The sequence below is a fragment of the Taurulus bubalis genome, assembly GCF_910589615.1.
Source record: "Taurulus bubalis genome assembly, chromosome: 8".
Lineage (NCBI taxonomy): Eukaryota > Metazoa > Chordata > Actinopteri > Perciformes > Cottidae > Taurulus > Taurulus bubalis.
Window position 1 is genome coordinate 6204092 of NC_136596.1, and position 18162 is coordinate 6222253.

The 18162-nt window shown below is 41.0% G+C and overlaps 1 protein-coding gene across 1 annotated transcript in view; it reads left to right on the plus strand.

Annotated features, from left to right (window-relative positions):
- Window positions 1-17430, plus strand: part of oxct1a (3-oxoacid CoA transferase 1a) — a gene marked incomplete at its 5' end in the record, with an annotated part of 41475 nt that extends 24045 nt beyond the window's left edge. Inside the window, 4 exons of the mRNA XM_079222031.1 lie at window positions 7238-7327; window positions 8161-8241; window positions 16541-16642; window positions 16736-17430. Of these exons, the coding sequence (XP_079078157.1) occupies window positions 7238-7327; window positions 8161-8241; window positions 16541-16642; window positions 16736-16771 (309 nt within the window). The 3' untranslated portion in view covers window positions 16772-17430. The remainder of the gene's footprint in view (window positions 1-7237; window positions 7328-8160; window positions 8242-16540; window positions 16643-16735) is intronic.
- Window positions 17431-18162: the final 732 nt, after the last annotated feature.

The window sequence follows — 18162 nt, forward strand, 5'->3', positions numbered from 1 at the left end:
TGTTTGTTTTATAGAGGATTGCCTTCAGCATTCCTCATAATCGGAGGTGTCTTTGTCGAAGCGGATTCATAAAGGTGCAGCCTTGTCTATCGTTATTCAAGAGCACAGGGGTGTGCTTGTCAGGGAGGTCGAGGGGAAGGCCTTGTTTGGGAGCACTACAGTATATAATGGCTTGGAGGCATTATTGCTCGTTGTTTCACCAGGTCAATTGGTCTGAACTCCACCGTCCTCCTCAGTGATTACTTAAGTCACAAACCCATTAAAAGACCGTTCACGACGTGGGAGGGCTCAACCAGAAAGGCGACCCCCCCCCCCTGGCACACATCTGCTTTCTCCTTGACTGAAGTGTACTTGCAAGGTCGCTTCAGCCATCGCATCATTTTATGCAGATGCGTCTTCTTTAAGTGGGCCGAGATGTTCATGTGTAGAGACCTTGAGGATAAAACACACAAGTTGTGCACCGAGGTGGAGGAATGCTGATCTCTCAATGTCGCGTCGTGATTAATTTTCTCTTTACCTCTCCAGTTGTAATTGTTTGACCATGGTAATTGCTAATTAGCCGGTGGTTAATTAAACATGTACAGACATTGAAGTCCTGCAAGTGGAGCTGTTATTCAGAAGCAGCGGGTTTATCTGGTTGGGCCATTCTAGTGTTGAGCAACACAGACAGAAATACTGCTCTGTCCTCCTCACCTCCACATTCAATCTTCATTATCCTCCCATTTTTTTTATAGGATTGATGAGGAGAATTACATTTCCCACCTTCTAGGATAATGAAAATTATTCACTACCTAAGATGGGTACACAGCGTGAAATTGAAAATGTTTCACGTAGGAGTGGTGGATGCAGTACTCTTAGCGTGATTATGTTGATTTTGAACGCTTTAAATATGCAAAATGCAGAGGATATATTTTTCCAGTTGAGGGCTTTGAAATGCTTTTACATCTCCACTCAGTGTGAAACATCTGGAAAAACAATAGATGGAGAAAGAGGCACTAGAATAAATAAATATATATCTCTATTGGTGCACTCTTATATCATTTAGCTGCTGGAGCTTCGTCGAGCTGACCTAAACATTGTGCTCTTGCAGACACGGATATTTCCTGTGATCACCTGCTCGCAAATTTTAGCCACACACTGTTTTTTTTTTTTTATTGATTTGGGCTGCCTGAACAGTGCTACTTTTACTTTTCACTTGCTCCTTCAGTGTTGCTTCATTTGCCTCTCAGATTTGAACATATTCAAATTGACCAAAGCAATACAAATTAAATGTAAAAAAATATTGAATACAATACAACTAAGTTTGATAGTCGTGGACTTAACAGAGAAAACAAGCGCTACTTCAGAAATATATTCCCGAAACCCCGGAGACTCAGTATAACTGCAGCTTAAGTGCTACAATAACTTGAGCTACTGACTATTAAAATGTATTGTGTGCTTATGATAGGCCCTGATGCCAGCTTTATGAAGAATATAGTGCATTTGACTGAGAACTTCAGACGTTTTCCTGCTGGATCATAAAACAGATTCCAGTTTATCATCAGTTAAAGTGGTCCGTGGGAGCGTTTAAAAAAGTACACAAACAACATTTGTAAACGCTCACCAGCCGTACGCTGTACAATGTTATGTATTCCAGTCACTTTTGTACGCGTTGTCCATTCTCTTCTCAATTGTCCCAGTTGTCTGGGTAACGGAAGGCTTGTTGTTAAATTGAGGCCCATTTGTATCAGACAGTCAGAGAGTTTGTGAGGGAGAGAAATGAAGCCGGTTTTGTAAGTGGGAACTCTTGGATTATGAAGGGGGTCATTTTTTTTTCCCCGTGTTGTTTCTGCCACTGACTGAAAAGGCAAACACTTGCACAACAAATGAGGAAATCATATTCTGTTGTCATGGTAACGCACAAAAAAATATAATAATTGCAGGTCGAACCCCGAAGCCTGTTACGACAAATCCAGCGCTCGTCAAAGTGCGTTTCCCTTGATGCTTTTTCTCATGCGTTCGTGCGAAAGCAGCATATTTTGGAACACCAGTCCAATAGAAACAATTTTCTTTTGAGTCAATCCTTTTTTTTGGAATAATAACGAATGAAGATGCGACCGAATTTTACTCTTCTAAATGTTCCCTCTCCGAGTGGAGTATGTAGAGGTCGCTTTGAGAAGAATCTCAAACTCTGAATTGCTGCAACTGTTGCCCCACATTCCTGGAGAGAGATTTTGCATGCACAGGAAATCTCAGTTTTACTGCACTTTCATTTCCATCCCATGCTTTACTCGCGTAAAATGCTGTATAGGCCTTTTATCTATAAATAGCCTTACTTGTATGCCATTGATGGCTCAATGAGAAACCTTGCTGGCTGAGTGGGATCTGACTGTCTCTGTTCTCACATGTTATAATAGGTGTCATCTTAGGAGAGCTTTAACATGAGTCTTGTGTTTTGGCTTCTGTGTCGTTTAAATGCTTAATGCATTTCCTTATATGTATTTGCAACAGGTATACCGTGAGTGTGTCCATACATTTAGTAAAACTGAGTACTTTATTATGGGGGTACGTGTTTGTTCTGGTATGTTCCTGTATATGCCATCATCACCATTAGGTACCTCTTTGTACTTTTTATATATAATATATTTAGCCTTGATATACTACCGGTGTATGTATTTGATATACAATGTATTTCCATACTGATATTTTATATTTGACATCAAGCGTGCACTTGTAAACGCATTATGGGTATTAAAGATGGCGACTGTCTGCGCTTGTGACAAGTCTGAGGAAGAGGCCTGGTTCTCAAAATAATACATGTTATCATCCTATCAGACACTGGACGTGCGTGTTTTTTTTTTTTAGTGTTTTATCTGGGTTCTGCACCACTGAGACCACACTATCTGACACTTTTAAAGCCATTATATGAGTGGATTTTCTCTAACGCCCATTTAATTAGTATATGTCAAAGATACTGTATATCTGCCTTTGGCAAGGACTCGTTTCAAAGAGAGGGTTCAAAAAGCCAAGGGGAAAAAGTAGAATGGATGTTTCGAAAAAAAATCATCTGTGGGAAGACGTGCAAGGAGATTTTCTCACAACCGGTGCTCATTCGCGGCACAAAGAATACACGGTGTGTCGATTGAAGCTCGTAGTGCAGAACCAAGGCTCGAAAGACGAGATCCGCCCGGAAACCTAAAACTGTGAAGCAATATGTGTTGAGGTAAGCACAAAAAGCTGATTGCCGTGCGAGTCGGTGGCCCAATCAAACACTCTCAGACTCTGAGGCTTGTTCCCCTCGAAGGCTTTGTGGTGTCACACCGTCAAATCGTCGAGCGCTTTAGGGCCATCTCAAAGACATTTTGAGCCCTTGATGTACACCGTATGCATAAGTACGCATTTCTACAGACTTTGCCAGAGGAAATTACCCACAATTTGTAGCATTGTGCCATTAAAAAAAGGGATCACCAAGGGAAGCTTGCAGGCTTTAAAGAAGAAGAAAAAAAACAGGCCAACAAAGAGGATGACACATGCTTTTCAGTATTTTGTGCAGTGAAATATATAAGTGTTTAAAAATGTTCCCTATTTTTATAATTAGTTTTGTCTCTCTTTGACACTAGCACTAAAATGTCTGTTCAAAAGAAACGTATGCTGCTTTTATTTCCTACAGTTCCAAACCCGCACTGTGACGTTTGTGTCCTGCTGCACTCCTAAATTCAGCAGTTGAACAATAGTCACATTTTAGAAGGGAGAAGTCTCACCGGGCATCGTCACCCCATGGTGCTAAGATTACAGCAGGCGAATGGACATAATCAGGGCGGTGAGGAAATTAAAAACCTGTGGGGCTTCAGTTAGACCAGCAAGGTTATTATCACCAAAGCTGCCCTGATTTAAATTACTAATACTTTCAGTTTTAGTGCCTTCTTGCATGTTATGCTGACCTTTAAGTGTCCATATCGGGTTTTTTGTACAGACTATTTAAGATTCCATTTCTGCCAATAGATCCCGCCCAGTGTTCTTCGTGGGCTTGATTTTAATTGAATAAATCACTTCTTTGAGCAGGATGTAATAGGCTATTAGCTAATCCCATCGCCACCATTTCATGAATTTTGTTTTGCTGCACGGAACGGGTCGGATCAAAGCGGCCTTGGGTAACCAAATGCAAAGCCGTTAATCAGAGGCAAGCAAATGCCAATCCTCCCAGTCATATAAGCCAGGGACAATACTCTGTAAGCAATGCTATTTTCTTATCGTGTTTTCTATTCAAGCATATATATAAATCTGACCCCGTGCACACACACAAGCTGATATGTTGTTCCTGCATGCTTGGCTGCTGTCACTTTGATGCAACACAGGCACATTTAATGTCAAAGCTTGCATGCATTCCAAAATAAATGGCCCATAACAATTCCCGTCACTTGATATCTGCATTTCCAGTTGCCAGAAAGACTCAACCAATTCAGTTTTTTTATAGGAAACTGTGGTTCCGACAGACATTTGATTGCCCCCACAGCAACGCAAGATCATTTCGCAATTTTAGTTTGGACTCTTTTATTGATCGTAGCCTGACTAGTGTTTTGTCACGAACGTGTACTTTTAGTAGCAGATGCTCACTTTGAAGAACATAGAGTTACGTTTCTGGGTGGAGGACATTAGCAGCTGTAAATCCAGACTGGGTCCCATCAGGTGGTTATCCCCCTGAGGGCTTCTGCACACGATCTTTGACTGTCAACGTGTCAAAGTGCATTAACATCGATCATATGAAAAAGGACACTGTTTCTATTTGGAGCATCATCTTAAGAAGCACTGTGTGTTCAATTGTTTAAAGTTTCAAATTCAAAACAGATCCTATTTCAATCACATAGACGTTGGTGTATGTATTCAGGGAGGTTGCGTTAGGCCCCTTTCCATTGGCGTTCTTTAAGATGATACCATTACACATATGAAATTCAAATGCAGCCTCTCCTATATCTTCAATCTATGCTTCCCCTCTCTGTTGATATCTTCTCCACCCAGCTGGCCTCCCTGAAGGCAGACAGTCTCCCTACCACACTTGGCATATATATATCCGCTGGTTATCGAGCAGAGAGCAAAGCAGGCTCTTCACATGATTGATGCTCAAATGGGATTTTAATTCAGTTACTCAGCCGTCACCCTGTGGCCATATCTGCATGTCAGCCTTCCTTATTTGGAAACCCTCTGTACTGAACACAACGAGGGACTAGACAATTCTTCACCCGGCTCGTAATTCTGTTGCTCCGATGAGCTTTTAGATTGCTTCTTGAGTACTTTGTTGACTGATTTAAATTGTAAATTTTTGCAGAAAACACTTTTTTATTTTATTTTAGTTCACTGAATTGTGACGAGACAAAACATATGAGCATTCAGACATGAGTTAAAGCCCGTAGTGTAAGCACATTATCTAAGCAACTCATGTTGCACTGCAATGCTGCTTGCTCGTTGCTTTGCTCACACGTCTTAATTTCTTTCTGCCTAAATGAGAGACTCTGCTGTTCTCTGGATATTTGCGGATTGTTGCGATTGTGATCCATGGAAGAAACCGTGGTCTATCATCGCTTCTTTCAACAATTTGTATCCCGTCTTTAGCACATTATTGCCATCTACTAGCAACACTATCATTTTCCAGTTACTGAATGAGAGTTACTGCCAGCTATCTTATTTACCAATGCAGCTGTGATAACCTTTAATTGAAAACAAACAAACACCCAATCACAGCACCAAGGGGAACGCATTCCAACACTAAATACTGGAGTCCTGTTGCTGCTGCATCTTAATGCCGGCATCCATTAATGCCTTTTACTATTAGCTACACACCCAGAATGGCGCTGCTCAAATTGTACCAAGGACCATGAGTTTTGATCACCTTGCTCCTACAAGTAATGCTTGGGTTCACCGCCGGTTGTATCTATTCATGCAGAAGGCTTTGGTTTCATTTCTTCAGGTGTTCAGATATCGGTCATATCAAGCATGTCTGCCAGTGTCCCAATACAAAGAGGGTGAAGTCTATTGTTGTCGCCGCCAGGAGATGATAAGATCAGTCATGAGTGTGTGTGTGTGTGTGTGTGCGTGTGTGAGGGAAGTAGTGTGTAAGTGTGTGTGCATCTGTGTGTCAGTCCACGGCTAATCTTGAATACGGCTGCACCCAAACTGCATATTTTGGATCCTACCAAGGTAGCACACACTATAGGGCATCATTTTTTACCTTTACACACCATATATGAAGCCTAAATAATCGCGTTGCAGTTCTATCCTTGAAACAGAGACACGCCTGCACAACGCAGATGCAGACGTCCGCGATTGAAATGAGAGCAAATCTGTTGTGTGAAAAACGTCTGAAACGTTTGCAGTCGTTTCAGCAGTGCTCGTTGCAGACACACCTGGCGGAGGTCTGCAGTCTACTGGGTGCACCTTTAGTCTAGTTGTTTGGTGCTCACTGCATAGAAAAAAAGAAGAAAGTCTTTCCAGTGAACGCCTAACCGCAACTCTGTATAATTCACAGAGCTCGCAGCCATCAGTTTTCATTGGAGCTGCTTTGTCCAGCATCCAGCAGTAAACATGAACTGCAGTCAATGAGCCGCAGCCTGTAAAGGCCGCAGACCCCTTAAGCCCCGCCCCCCACTTTCGTACAGAGGGCTATTGCTTTTTTTATTCAAAGCGTATTAATACTGAACGTGAACAGCAATACATCCGCCAGTCATGAAGTCGATGAATGTTTCTCGAGATACGCGAAGGACACACACACACACACACACACACACACACACCTACAGAGATTCCTTGCTTTATAGTTAGATTCTGATGATCCATTCTAAACTCCTCTTCTGTGTCTGTCTGCAATGTTTCTTGTGGGGTCGTTCTAGTGCAGGGATGGAATTATTCTTTACCAGGCACAGAGAAGATATCCTCACTTTGAAGACACAGAGCTACATATCAGTTTTGTAAACTGTTGTGTATTTTTGATGGAGGGAAAGTTGTTTTGGGGAGAGCTATCTACTTGAAACAAGCCACCGAAGGATTCTTATTATTAACAGTTATTGCTTTCATTTCATTCCACCCTTTGAAATGAATGCTTTCGTTTGTTGTTCTATTTTTTGTTCATTGACATTTATGGTCATTTTTAAGACCATGGTTAATGGCTGTTTAAGATTCGAGTGTGTTATATTGTAAAGTGTTTATGTTGTGTTGTTCTCCCTGAAAGAAATGAAACTTTAATAAATGTGTTATATTCCATTCTTAGGGTAAGATGGTGAAGGGAATGGGAGGAGCCATGGATTTGGTGGCTAGCGCTGGAACCAAGGTGGTCGTAACAATGGAGCACTCAGCTAAGGTGTGTGTATACAAGAGTGTGTGTTTGTGTGCGTGTGAAAGGATTCATTTCCTTCCCCAAGGGTCCAGGTCCAATTAAATGTGCAATCTTCTTTTCCCATGTTGGTACGACCCACCAGCGCACCTTGGCTCTGCTTCCTACAGTAATGAGTGTTATGACTGATTGTGGATAATTCCGTTAATGGATTGCTTAATGCCTCTTCATCGGAGAGCGCCAGATGAGGTTTTGCACACAAACCATGTCTTGTTTGTTCGGCTTTGGTTAATTTGAATAGAAGTCCAGAATTGGACTTGGTGTGTTGGGAACAGCTGATTAGTTGGTCTTGTTCTGGAGGAAGGGATGAGGAACCCCACAGGGCCTTCGACACAAGCAGTAGATACTCCAACTGAAGTGGTTTACTTTCCGAAAGTCCAGACCGACATGATGCAAGTTCAACGTAACGTTCTGCATTCAGAGTAGCATGCTGTTTTTTGCTAATGGGGGCCTGTCTGGCGCCTAGCTACATTCCAGATGGTGCAGCAGGTGAGCATAAATTGACTGCCCTGAAGTCTGCTCTCATTCATTATTGGGTGGGTTGTATGATGTGTGCTTCTCAGGCAGCGTCAGAGCCATTTTGATGAGTGCCTTTTCTTCAAGAAGACTGTTGGGGAAACTGAGACAAACCCATGTGGAATATGTGCTGTGTATATCCTCTGAGGATAGGATGAGTGTTCATAACGAACCTGGATATATTGAAACTGAAGCTGCATGCCTGGAAGCATCAATACACATTCTGAAGGTGGCTGACCTCTAATACATTTTTTATGTCTTATCAACTACCCTTTCTCTTTCAGGGAGGAAAACACAAGATTTTGGACAAATGCATCCTGCCTTTAACTGGGAAGCACTGTGTGGATCGAATCATCACAGAAAAGGTATCGTTATTTGTTTGTTTAATTTATATATATGTATATATATATAATTCATAGACAATTCATAGCAGAGGAGGTAGCTCCTTCTTTATTTTTGAGAGGCAAGACGGAGATCAAAATATGTAACAGAGCAATTGGTTGACAATTACCAAATAAAAAAATGTAACTAAAATTATCCATAAATATTATCCAGCGAAACCATTACATGCAGAAATTTTTAAACACGTGACATGAATTTTGAAAAAATGTGGTGTTTGGTTTCTTCCAAAACCTAAGAAAAGAAGACACGTTTTATTTCATGATGAATTTGTAATGATGTTGTCAAAGTCCTTTATTCATAAATATAAATTCAACAATTAAGAAAATATGTAGTTTGTTGTTGATGGATGAGTCATGAATTTCGGCTTCTTGCTCATCGGTGCTCCTTAGTTGGTGGCAGTGAGTAAGCTGTGGCTGCGCAGTACATCTGGCCTGTAGAAGACTTGGATTGGGGGAGGGGGGTCATGAAAGGATTTGATTTATATTAACATTTCTAGGACATATTTTACATGGAGGTGGATATCTGTGACTTTGAAGTTAATTCTGCATTAAGCAGCAATGTTCTTGTAAAACACGAATACAACGAATACACCGACAAACCGTCGCCTACCACTACAGATAATAAGCCTTTAACATGTGGCCAAAATGGCAGGTTCCTCTCTGTACAACCAGTTTTAATTTTGTTGTTGTTTGTTCCTTTTAATATGAATAAAACGGTCTTGGTTAATCTGTTTTTATTAGAGGCCTGGCTGTTCTCCTTGCCAAGTATAACAATCTCCCACCTTGCAGTCAGGAGGAGTGATTAAGTGAAACCGAAATCGAATAAGTTAAACCCACTCAGTAGGTTTGCATTACTTATTTGATCACAGCCAGTCAGTCCCCTGAATATGTAGGCAATAAGCACACACACACACACACACACACACACACACACAGTCGGTGAACACAAGTTACACATTGTATCTTTATCTCTACTACTACTACTACTACTACATCTCCCTCGCATACGAACACGTACGAAAACAATAACACTGGAACTGAGAGATTTTTATGATGCAACAGAGCGACACGAGTAGATGGAAATTACATTTATTCAATTAACATTAAGTCAATCAGTTGTTTATGGTAAGGAGGCTTCTTATTGATTTTTTTTTTTTTTTTTTTTGTGGTTTGTTCATTTTCATGGTTTGGGTTGGGTTTCCCTTAATTATGTATTCTGTTGATACTCCCATCCCTGCCTGCCTAAGGGCCCCGCTTCTAATGTTGTTGACGCCACAGCAATAATTGTAGTCCTAACTGATCTGCAGCTTTATATGTTTTGCACTCTCTCTCTCATTTATTTTGTTGTGGCACAGATGGAAAAGATTGATCCTGGTGTTCTGCATATGGTTGGCCCACGTTTTCGGTGTGGAGTGAGAGTTGGGGACAGGCTGGCAGGCTGCGCTGGTAGTTGTTTTTTTTAAACTTGGGACATGTACAACAGGGTGTACTCTGGGGAATCTCACTGCTCAGTCTCCCTTGGAAAGCTTATGGAGCTTAGCCAAAATTCAAATCTCCATCGTCTTCATTTGAATATGAAACGCTCTCTTTCTGCTTTGAATTTCATCCGCTCCCCACAGTTTGTGCTCTGCATGCTGTGATGGAAGAAGGTGAAAACATTTGGAAACAGCCATTCACAGCAATATGTTGTCATACTCGGGAGCACACATGGCGATGGGGCAGGGGAGGGGCGTGAACATTATTTGAATGTTATTTTGCGTCGCTCCCTTCCAGTTGTAATGGCCAACATTCAACTTACAGGTAACACTTACCTTGTCACTATAGTGCTTATGATGGCCCACGGGTGGAATTGTCTGTTGAAGTGGAAATAAGCCGACGGTAAGCTAAAGTACTAGACTGGAAGAAAATTAAGACAAGTGAAGATGCGCGGTATATAGCAGTTAGAAGGAGGAGGCATAAATTGGGGGGGGGAATGATGGTCTCGAGAGACGGTGATGGAGATGCTCATGTTGTACTTTAACCCTCCGGTGTTCTCCGCCTTCAGAACTTGCTCATTTAAAAAACGACCCGCTAGGGGTGAAGTCAGACAGCGGGTCCATGTTTTTTGTTTTTTTTCTCACCCGCTCGGCCAGCTTTTGTTGTTGTGATTGCGCAACATTTCCCAGCGAGCAGGTTTCTGTCATTATTTATAAAGGTTAAAGCTCTTTCCACGGACTTACTAGCACTTGCACCACCTCCTCCTTTTCGGCTTCCTCATTTTTATCTCCTGCTGTTTTCCCGCCCTCTATATCCATTAGTGCTCCCTCCTCTTATTGCATCCCCGGCTTTTTACAATCTTGGTAATGACTCAACTTCTTACGTCCTATCATTTCATTTCATCATCTCTTTAAACATACTTATTATGTTTCGTAACGCTCCTCCTCTATTCGACTCTCCATCCTTCAAATTTCATGTCTGTTGCAATGTACAAAAATAATTAAAGATTCAGGTGAATTTGAAGTCTGCGGAGGGCTCGCACACAATGCATGAGAAAATTAATGAATATATACTTTATTAATCCCCAAGGGGAAATTTACAAACACAAAATAAAATATAAAAACAACATAAAAAAATAAATAAAAGATATATACAATAATAATAATAAAAATAGCTGGGATGAAAGATATGTACAGCAAAAAAAAGTATTAATTTAGGAATTAAATTCACACACTGTTGCTAGACTGCTGGGAGTTTGAGAACACTGTGAGAACCTCTCGACCTCAGAGGGCATGTGCAGTATGTAACGGTTCCGTGTTATTGATTGGAAAAGGTTGATGAATAAACAACCCGCAGGGGGCCTTCCAGTAGCTGTAACCGGGAACCAACTTTATTATCTTCTTTTTGGGGGATTAATGCACAGCACACAGATTTTTACTCCACTATGTATTACACTTGGTTCATAGTAATTTGATTATAGTTTATACGTACACAGTTTGTAGATGATGTAAGGTATTTAAACGTCCACAAGTGTTTAGTTTCTCCCCTTTTCTTCAGTTGATATCCATAAAACGAGGTGAAACAGGCCTTCAAAATTTTTTTGAAAAATTGACACACACTGGTTTCCAATGGAGGAAATGGTTTCCTCCCACAACGCCAGTGGGATTTAACTTGTCTACGACAGATTTATGAAATCCCTTGTAGTATCGTTTAACAAGCGATACATCCGGAAGTAGAACAATAGCTTCCTCTGCTACGTGTATCTCCATGACAATAAAGAATGATCTGGGATTTCCAGTAAAGGCTAATCAATAAATCTAACCGTTTGCCAATAGATGAGGCTCCAAGCTGAAACCTCAGTGAGGATATTGCCAGGACGTGTGCATCACACACATTTGTTAATTATCTTACAGGAAGTGGTGGGAAACTAAAAACACATTAAAGATGTTGACATGAAAACCAATTAGGGCTTAATGTCTGAGTCAAGTGGAACCTTTTTATTCAATAAAGTAGATCATTAGAATACAATAGCACACCAGTCTAACATTTCAGCTTTTTGTTCTATTATTCGCCCAAAATCAAATGACTGAGCGGATGTGAGAACATTATTGTGCTGATCACCAGAGAAAGCTCCCAGTGGTAAAACACAAGGGTCTATAAACCAGGTGGCAAACAATGCTTTCAATAAGCCTTTTGACGGTTATCCTTTTTTATTTTATTTTTTTTTTTTTTACTGTTTACTGCAGTCACGCATAAATTGCACCCCTGCTCCAATTTAGTTTTTTAAAATGAGAGCAGAAACTGGTGGCTGCCAAACCTGCCAAAAAAAAAAAGCTACCGCTCCCTCCACTCGGAAACTCGCGCACAGATGCTGATGCACGATATATTCTCACAATCGCAGCATCCGCCTCGGCTCTGGATGGCCAGAAGGGACGGTAATTCTAATGTTGTCCTAAATAGTGCTGCTGCGATTTGAGACCCGGGGTGACGGGGAACCCTGCCGCCCCGGGCAAAGTCACCGCTGCCTCCCGACATGGTTCCGACCATTTTGTAAACTACGTTGCCCATTTCTTTTTCCTCTTAACCACAGTCCCCCCCCCCTGTTCACAAAGCGGGCTCGCTCGCGGCATTGTCATTGAAATGATGGATTGTGATCATTTTTAGTGTTCATCACATGTGCAGAGAGCGAATCACACCGTTCCCGTGGCCCCTGGTGCTCGAGTCGCAGGTTTCTCGTCTCAACAGTTATTTAGGGAATTGTCTCACGTTTTTTTAAATAAATAAATAAAGAACTCTCAAAATAAATATTGCCCACTCATTCACAGACGACGCGGAAACAACTCCTGAATTATTCAGTCATCATAATGGGCCAAGAAATCCGTTACCTGTGGCGTTTGCCCCGAATTGACGACAATTATTACTCCAGAAACCAAATTTAAATGATTTTTTTACTGTCACACTGTCTTTTGTTTGAACACATCTCCAAAGCCTGCCCCTTGTAATTGCTGCAAAGCATTGACAGGACACTGGCTGAGCTTTTGAAGTGTGTTTGTTGGAGGGTAAAATGTAAATTCTTTGTCGGGTTCACGTTGGACTCGAGCGTGAGGCGGGCTGAATGATGCTGGCTTATTGCTGCTCCACGACATTCAGCCCACCTCTCGCCAGATGACACATGGGTTGGACGAGCAGCTTCTTTACGACTGACTCACATCAATCTGGTTAATGATGGTGGTGACTCTGAAGACTGTGGAGAAAAGGTGACTCAACAGTTTCCCAACAAAAAGGCTGCTTTGCTAATGGAGGCACTTTTTTTTTTGTGTGTGTGAATATCAGAAACTAGGTCAGTCGATGGCCCGCCGCTTTATGATTTACTCGCCCAGCTATTTTTATTTTTTTTTGTGACATTGTCCTGTGTTTTTAAAAGCAGACAACGTCAAACTGTGAGCTCACATTGATTACATGGCACCTGTCGTATCAGCACACTGCTGTTCTTCCTATATCCAGCACCTCCGGGACATCCGTAATCACTTGAGAAACGAGTCACGATTAGAGAGGCATGTCAGTGCCTGTGTTATCCAGAGACCCTTCCTCCTTGTGGCATTCCATCTGTCTCGCTGTAGTGGAGTGAGATATCTGCCTCCTGCTGTCACTGTGCGTGTGAGTGTGAGTGTGCGTGTGTGGGCAGGCAGCCATGTGTGTGTGCATGTGTGTGTGGTTCTAATGAGCTGAAAGTCCTGACAGGCTTTGCCCGGATGTGTCCGTGGCTTGGTCCGTCATTCCCGCTGAGAGAAGCAACAGGAACCAGCTCAGCTCAGCGAGTATTTTTCGCATCAATAGGTATAATGATATGGATCCAGATTTAGTTTAAAGGGCTGTTGTATAAGCAGTACTGCATGTACACCTACCTGACTTCACGTCAGACTTGTAGCAGCAGTCTGTCTGAGTTATTTCAAATTGAATCTGATGATGTCATCAGTTGACAGAGCTTAAAGGTGTGTCTGATTAATGGGGCGATTTAGGATTTGGATATATACTTTATTTATCCCCAAGGGGAAATTTGGTTGTGGCAGAAGCAAGCAGAGTTACAAAGAAGACATTTAAGAAAATGAAATAATAAAAGTGCAAAGTATATGAAGTGTGTGTGTGTGTGTGTGTGTGTATACTGTATATACAGTGAAATATAAGTATGTACAGTGTCTATCCAAAGCACAAAAGCGGTGCTAGGGTTGTTGATGTTGATGATTCAATTGATGGATAATCTGGTCAGAGGTGATTTATTATACAGGCTATTTATTGGCAGAAATTGAACATAATATTCATAACTGTTTTCATTAGTGTATAGTCCCCTTAACGAAAAACTGTTGTGTTTTCGTTAATTGAGCCTTTCTCGTCGAGTCATTTTCATGGAGAGAGCCTGTCACAATTAAACGTAAAAATGAGGGGTTTTCAGTTGGATGCAATCTGCAATTTCACCACTAGATGTCACTATATCCTACACACTGCTCCTTTTAACCCTAGAACACTAACGTTAAAAATAGTCACATCATCACTAACGTCGGGTGAATTTCACCCGATATAATGTACCTGATAAAATATACTTCTCATCAAAATATATTTTAAGCCCCACATGGACCTATATAGGTCCTTTTTTTAAATTTTAATTAAACTGTGTAAAACATTACAATAATCATGAACAAATATATTGATGCTACACATCAAATTAAACAAGAGAACCTGGGCTACAATAATTAGTCAGCAATTTCAACATAACTCAAACACCAACTAAAATAATTATTAAAATAAAATAGTTATAATTTTGTCACGAGTCAGCCCACTCTGCATGTTTCCGGAACTAGCAGCCCGTAGCTTGGTGCTATCAGAAAAAGACAAATAGCAAAAAGCAATACAATTCCACACAGATTCCAAATCTATTCACCAAATCCATCTGCTGCAAAGCATCACCGAGATACGAACCAAAGAACACAGCAACATAAATCGCTGAGTCAGCACTTTTTGAAACTTTATTTTTTTTTGTTGAAAAAATGCATTTCCCCCAGTAAATCCACACTGATACAAGTTTATTTAACACCAGAAGTCATATGAAAGTGAAATATAAGGTTTGCTACATGAAAAAATTCAAATGTCACAGATGCGCGAAAATATGCGCAAAAGTGCCAAAATGCAAATTTTGGAAATCTCGCCTGAATTCTCTCTGTACTTTACCCAATCTGACTTTGTTCTGCTTCACTTTTTCAAGTGAAAACTGTGCATAGAGACTGTTCACATATTGTGCTATGATTTGGGAGAGCCTCAGGGCTTAATGAAGCATCATTTAAAGGAGATAATCATCCTGAAAGTGCTTTTTTCTATAGGCGGACCTGAAACTTCTATTTGTTCTGTGTTTCAATCTTTATTTACTCTTTGCCAGCAACATATATACTAATATTTACACATCTGACCAAAAGCTCACAAGGGTTGCCTTTATTATAACACCAAAATTATTCAAATAGCCCTTGTGGTTGCAGAGATACACCCTTTTTAGTTTGGGTATGCTATTTCGAGCTAAATCCTAAAAAATGCCTTGGTGCTTAACGGGGCTTAAAAGGTTAAAATACAACAATACAAGGCAAGTACTCTTCTTTTATTTGACCCTATAGAACTTCTCATAAAACGATAAGCAGGTGTCATGGGTGGGACCCCTAAAAAAATGCTCAAAATCCGGTTAAAAATTAGGGAATCGTCAATAAAACATTTAAAAATATAAATCAAGAGCTACTCCTGAAAGTAGCTGCTCCCTGAAGGTACTTCACAAGCAGATTGATTTCCTTTTTTGCTGCTCCTTTTCAGAAAACAGAACATTACTTAGTTTTTCTTTCGAGACATTTCCAGCATTTATGGTACTTTGGCCTTCGGTGTAAATGACAGGTTTGCGAGGATTCTTATTGGTAATTTGCGAAAGGTCTCCGCCTCCCAGTCTGTTCAACGGGAGCGTTGCCCTTTCCCGTATACAGCATTTCATTACCGGGGCCTCATTTATGAACCGCGCACACTCTGGTTTGTGCATAAACAATGTGCATCTTGGAATCCAATTAATCAATACTTGCTTGTGAATGTGTCTTTATTCAGGACAACTCCTCACGAAGCATATGCACAAGTCCCTGGTCGTCATGTTGTTGTAGAAGTGTGATCACAGGTATAAACAAAAACTCACAGTGACACTTTTAAGTGATGACAGTCAACTCTGGACACTGAGGAGATGCTTCAATTGAGTTACCATTGACCCCCCCTCCCTTCCTTCTCGATGCTCTCTGGTGCTACATCACAGCAGCACTCAAGAGCCAGCATGGGACTCGTGAATGCAACAGATTTTTTTTCCTTTCATGTTTCCACTGTTAAAAGTATTACCACAATTAAAATGTAATTGCTCTTTACTTTGTAGTGGTCCTACCTCATGGAGTTGAGGACCACTCTTTGGCACACTCACAATTCCACCATTAATTGCAGCTATTTCGTCGTCTATATGGATGACCCTGAAGTGGTGCGGCAGGGTGTTGTCATCTCTTTTAGATCACTTTGATAATTGAGACCCCCCGCATCCTCCTCTGTGACCCCGGCGACCACACACCATGCGGTTCAAACCCACCTTTTTAAGGAAATACTCGTTCTCGCCATTTTGTCTTTGTGTCTCATCGCTCACCCTCGTCTTTTTCTCTAAACGTGTCATCCTTTTTTCTTTTTTTTTTCCTTCTCTCCCTCCCTCTTTTTCTGCCCCGTTTCTGTTCGCCAGGCCGTGTTTGATGTGGATGCGACAAAGGGCCTGACTCTGATAGAAGTATGGGAGGGGCTCACTCCTGAGGATATCAAAGCGTGCACTGGCACTGATTTTGAAGTAAGTAACTGAACAGTTTGGCTATATTTCATTTCCCTAACTTCATAACGAAACATGTCTTTTCCTTCCCGTGATCTGTCTGGTGTCTTCTAGGTTTCCCCCAACCTGAGGTCTATGCAGCAGATCTAGAAGGAGCCTCCAATGGATCTGTGTTTTTGGTTTGTGTGAGAATAATTTTTTTCTCTGTGGTCAACAGCTGGTTAAACTATGCTTTTAAAAATTACTGTGAAAACAGGGAATCTTCTTTATATGTTCTGTAAGAAAAATGCAACTTCACTGGTACAGAACAAAAATGAAACCATACTTGAAATCATATTTAAAGTGCATCAACAATTTACTGTAAAGGGTTATAGAGAGCTGAAATGTGATGAATTTAGAAAAGAAGTCTGTTGTAGTCGAGTTGATTCTTCGTTCAGCACAAAAGGAAATGTGTTTATTGTTGTAGTTGTGAAAAAGCTGTAACAAAGTAACAAAAACATCCTTGGCGTATGCATCTAATGTAAGATATATTTTAGTTTTTCTTCCATTGGAAAATTAAAGAGATTTTTTAACAAGGATCCGACGAAAACATGTTTGTAATAATCATCGCTGCCATAATGTAAAGCCCTTTTTTCTTTCTCTCTCAGCCTCATATTTATTACACAGGCATTTGCTCTCCCCTTGCCTTTGTATATAAAGTCAAATACAACCTTTTTTGTTGAGTGAAACAACTGTAATATTCATTTATTTTTTGTTTCTTTTCTCTAAATCTTCTGATTTCTGGATTAAAAAGTAAAACGACAACGACAGCGGCTTGTTTGTTCAAGTTCTTCATCAAATCACACAATGATTGAACGCCAATGGCTTTGAGAGTGATGGCTTCTGACACTCTACAGGTTAGAGCTTTCTATTATGGATGGTGCACTTGCATTGACATTCTTGATGTGATTTCTCCACTCGAGTAGAGAGGCGCTTCCATTACCTGGGGGCTGTTACATAACTGGGAAATTCAGCCGGTGGGCTTTCGGGTTCAGGAAGATCAACTGGATTGGGTCATCAAGCAGAAAAATGGAAGAAAGTGACAGGGGCTTTGGCCACCGGCTGTTGATGTAAATCCAGCACATCCCTCCATGAGTCAAACGCGAGCTCTACCCTGTAAGCCTACATTTGGTAGCCTATTTCTCATGCTGGTACTCAAGTGGAAAGGGAATACGGGAAACCTTACGGGCTTTTACAAAAATAAATAAGGCTTGAACATAAGCAGAGTGGCTGCACTTTGCTTAGAATGTGAGTAGTTATGAAAAGTACATTGAGTATTGGTATATCATTAAGTGCAATAAATAAAAATGTGCAGTTGCTTGTCTATTCTTCCAACTTTCCACCATGGTGACCCCGTTTGTTAAATGACTCCCAACAAGGTGTCCTTCCAGCTGATCATCACCACAGTGAATGTCACTTAGTCATTATCACTGCCATAATAATGGCGATGATAATGAATTGCTGCCATATGGCGCTCTGTCAGACAAGTGCATGACCTCAGA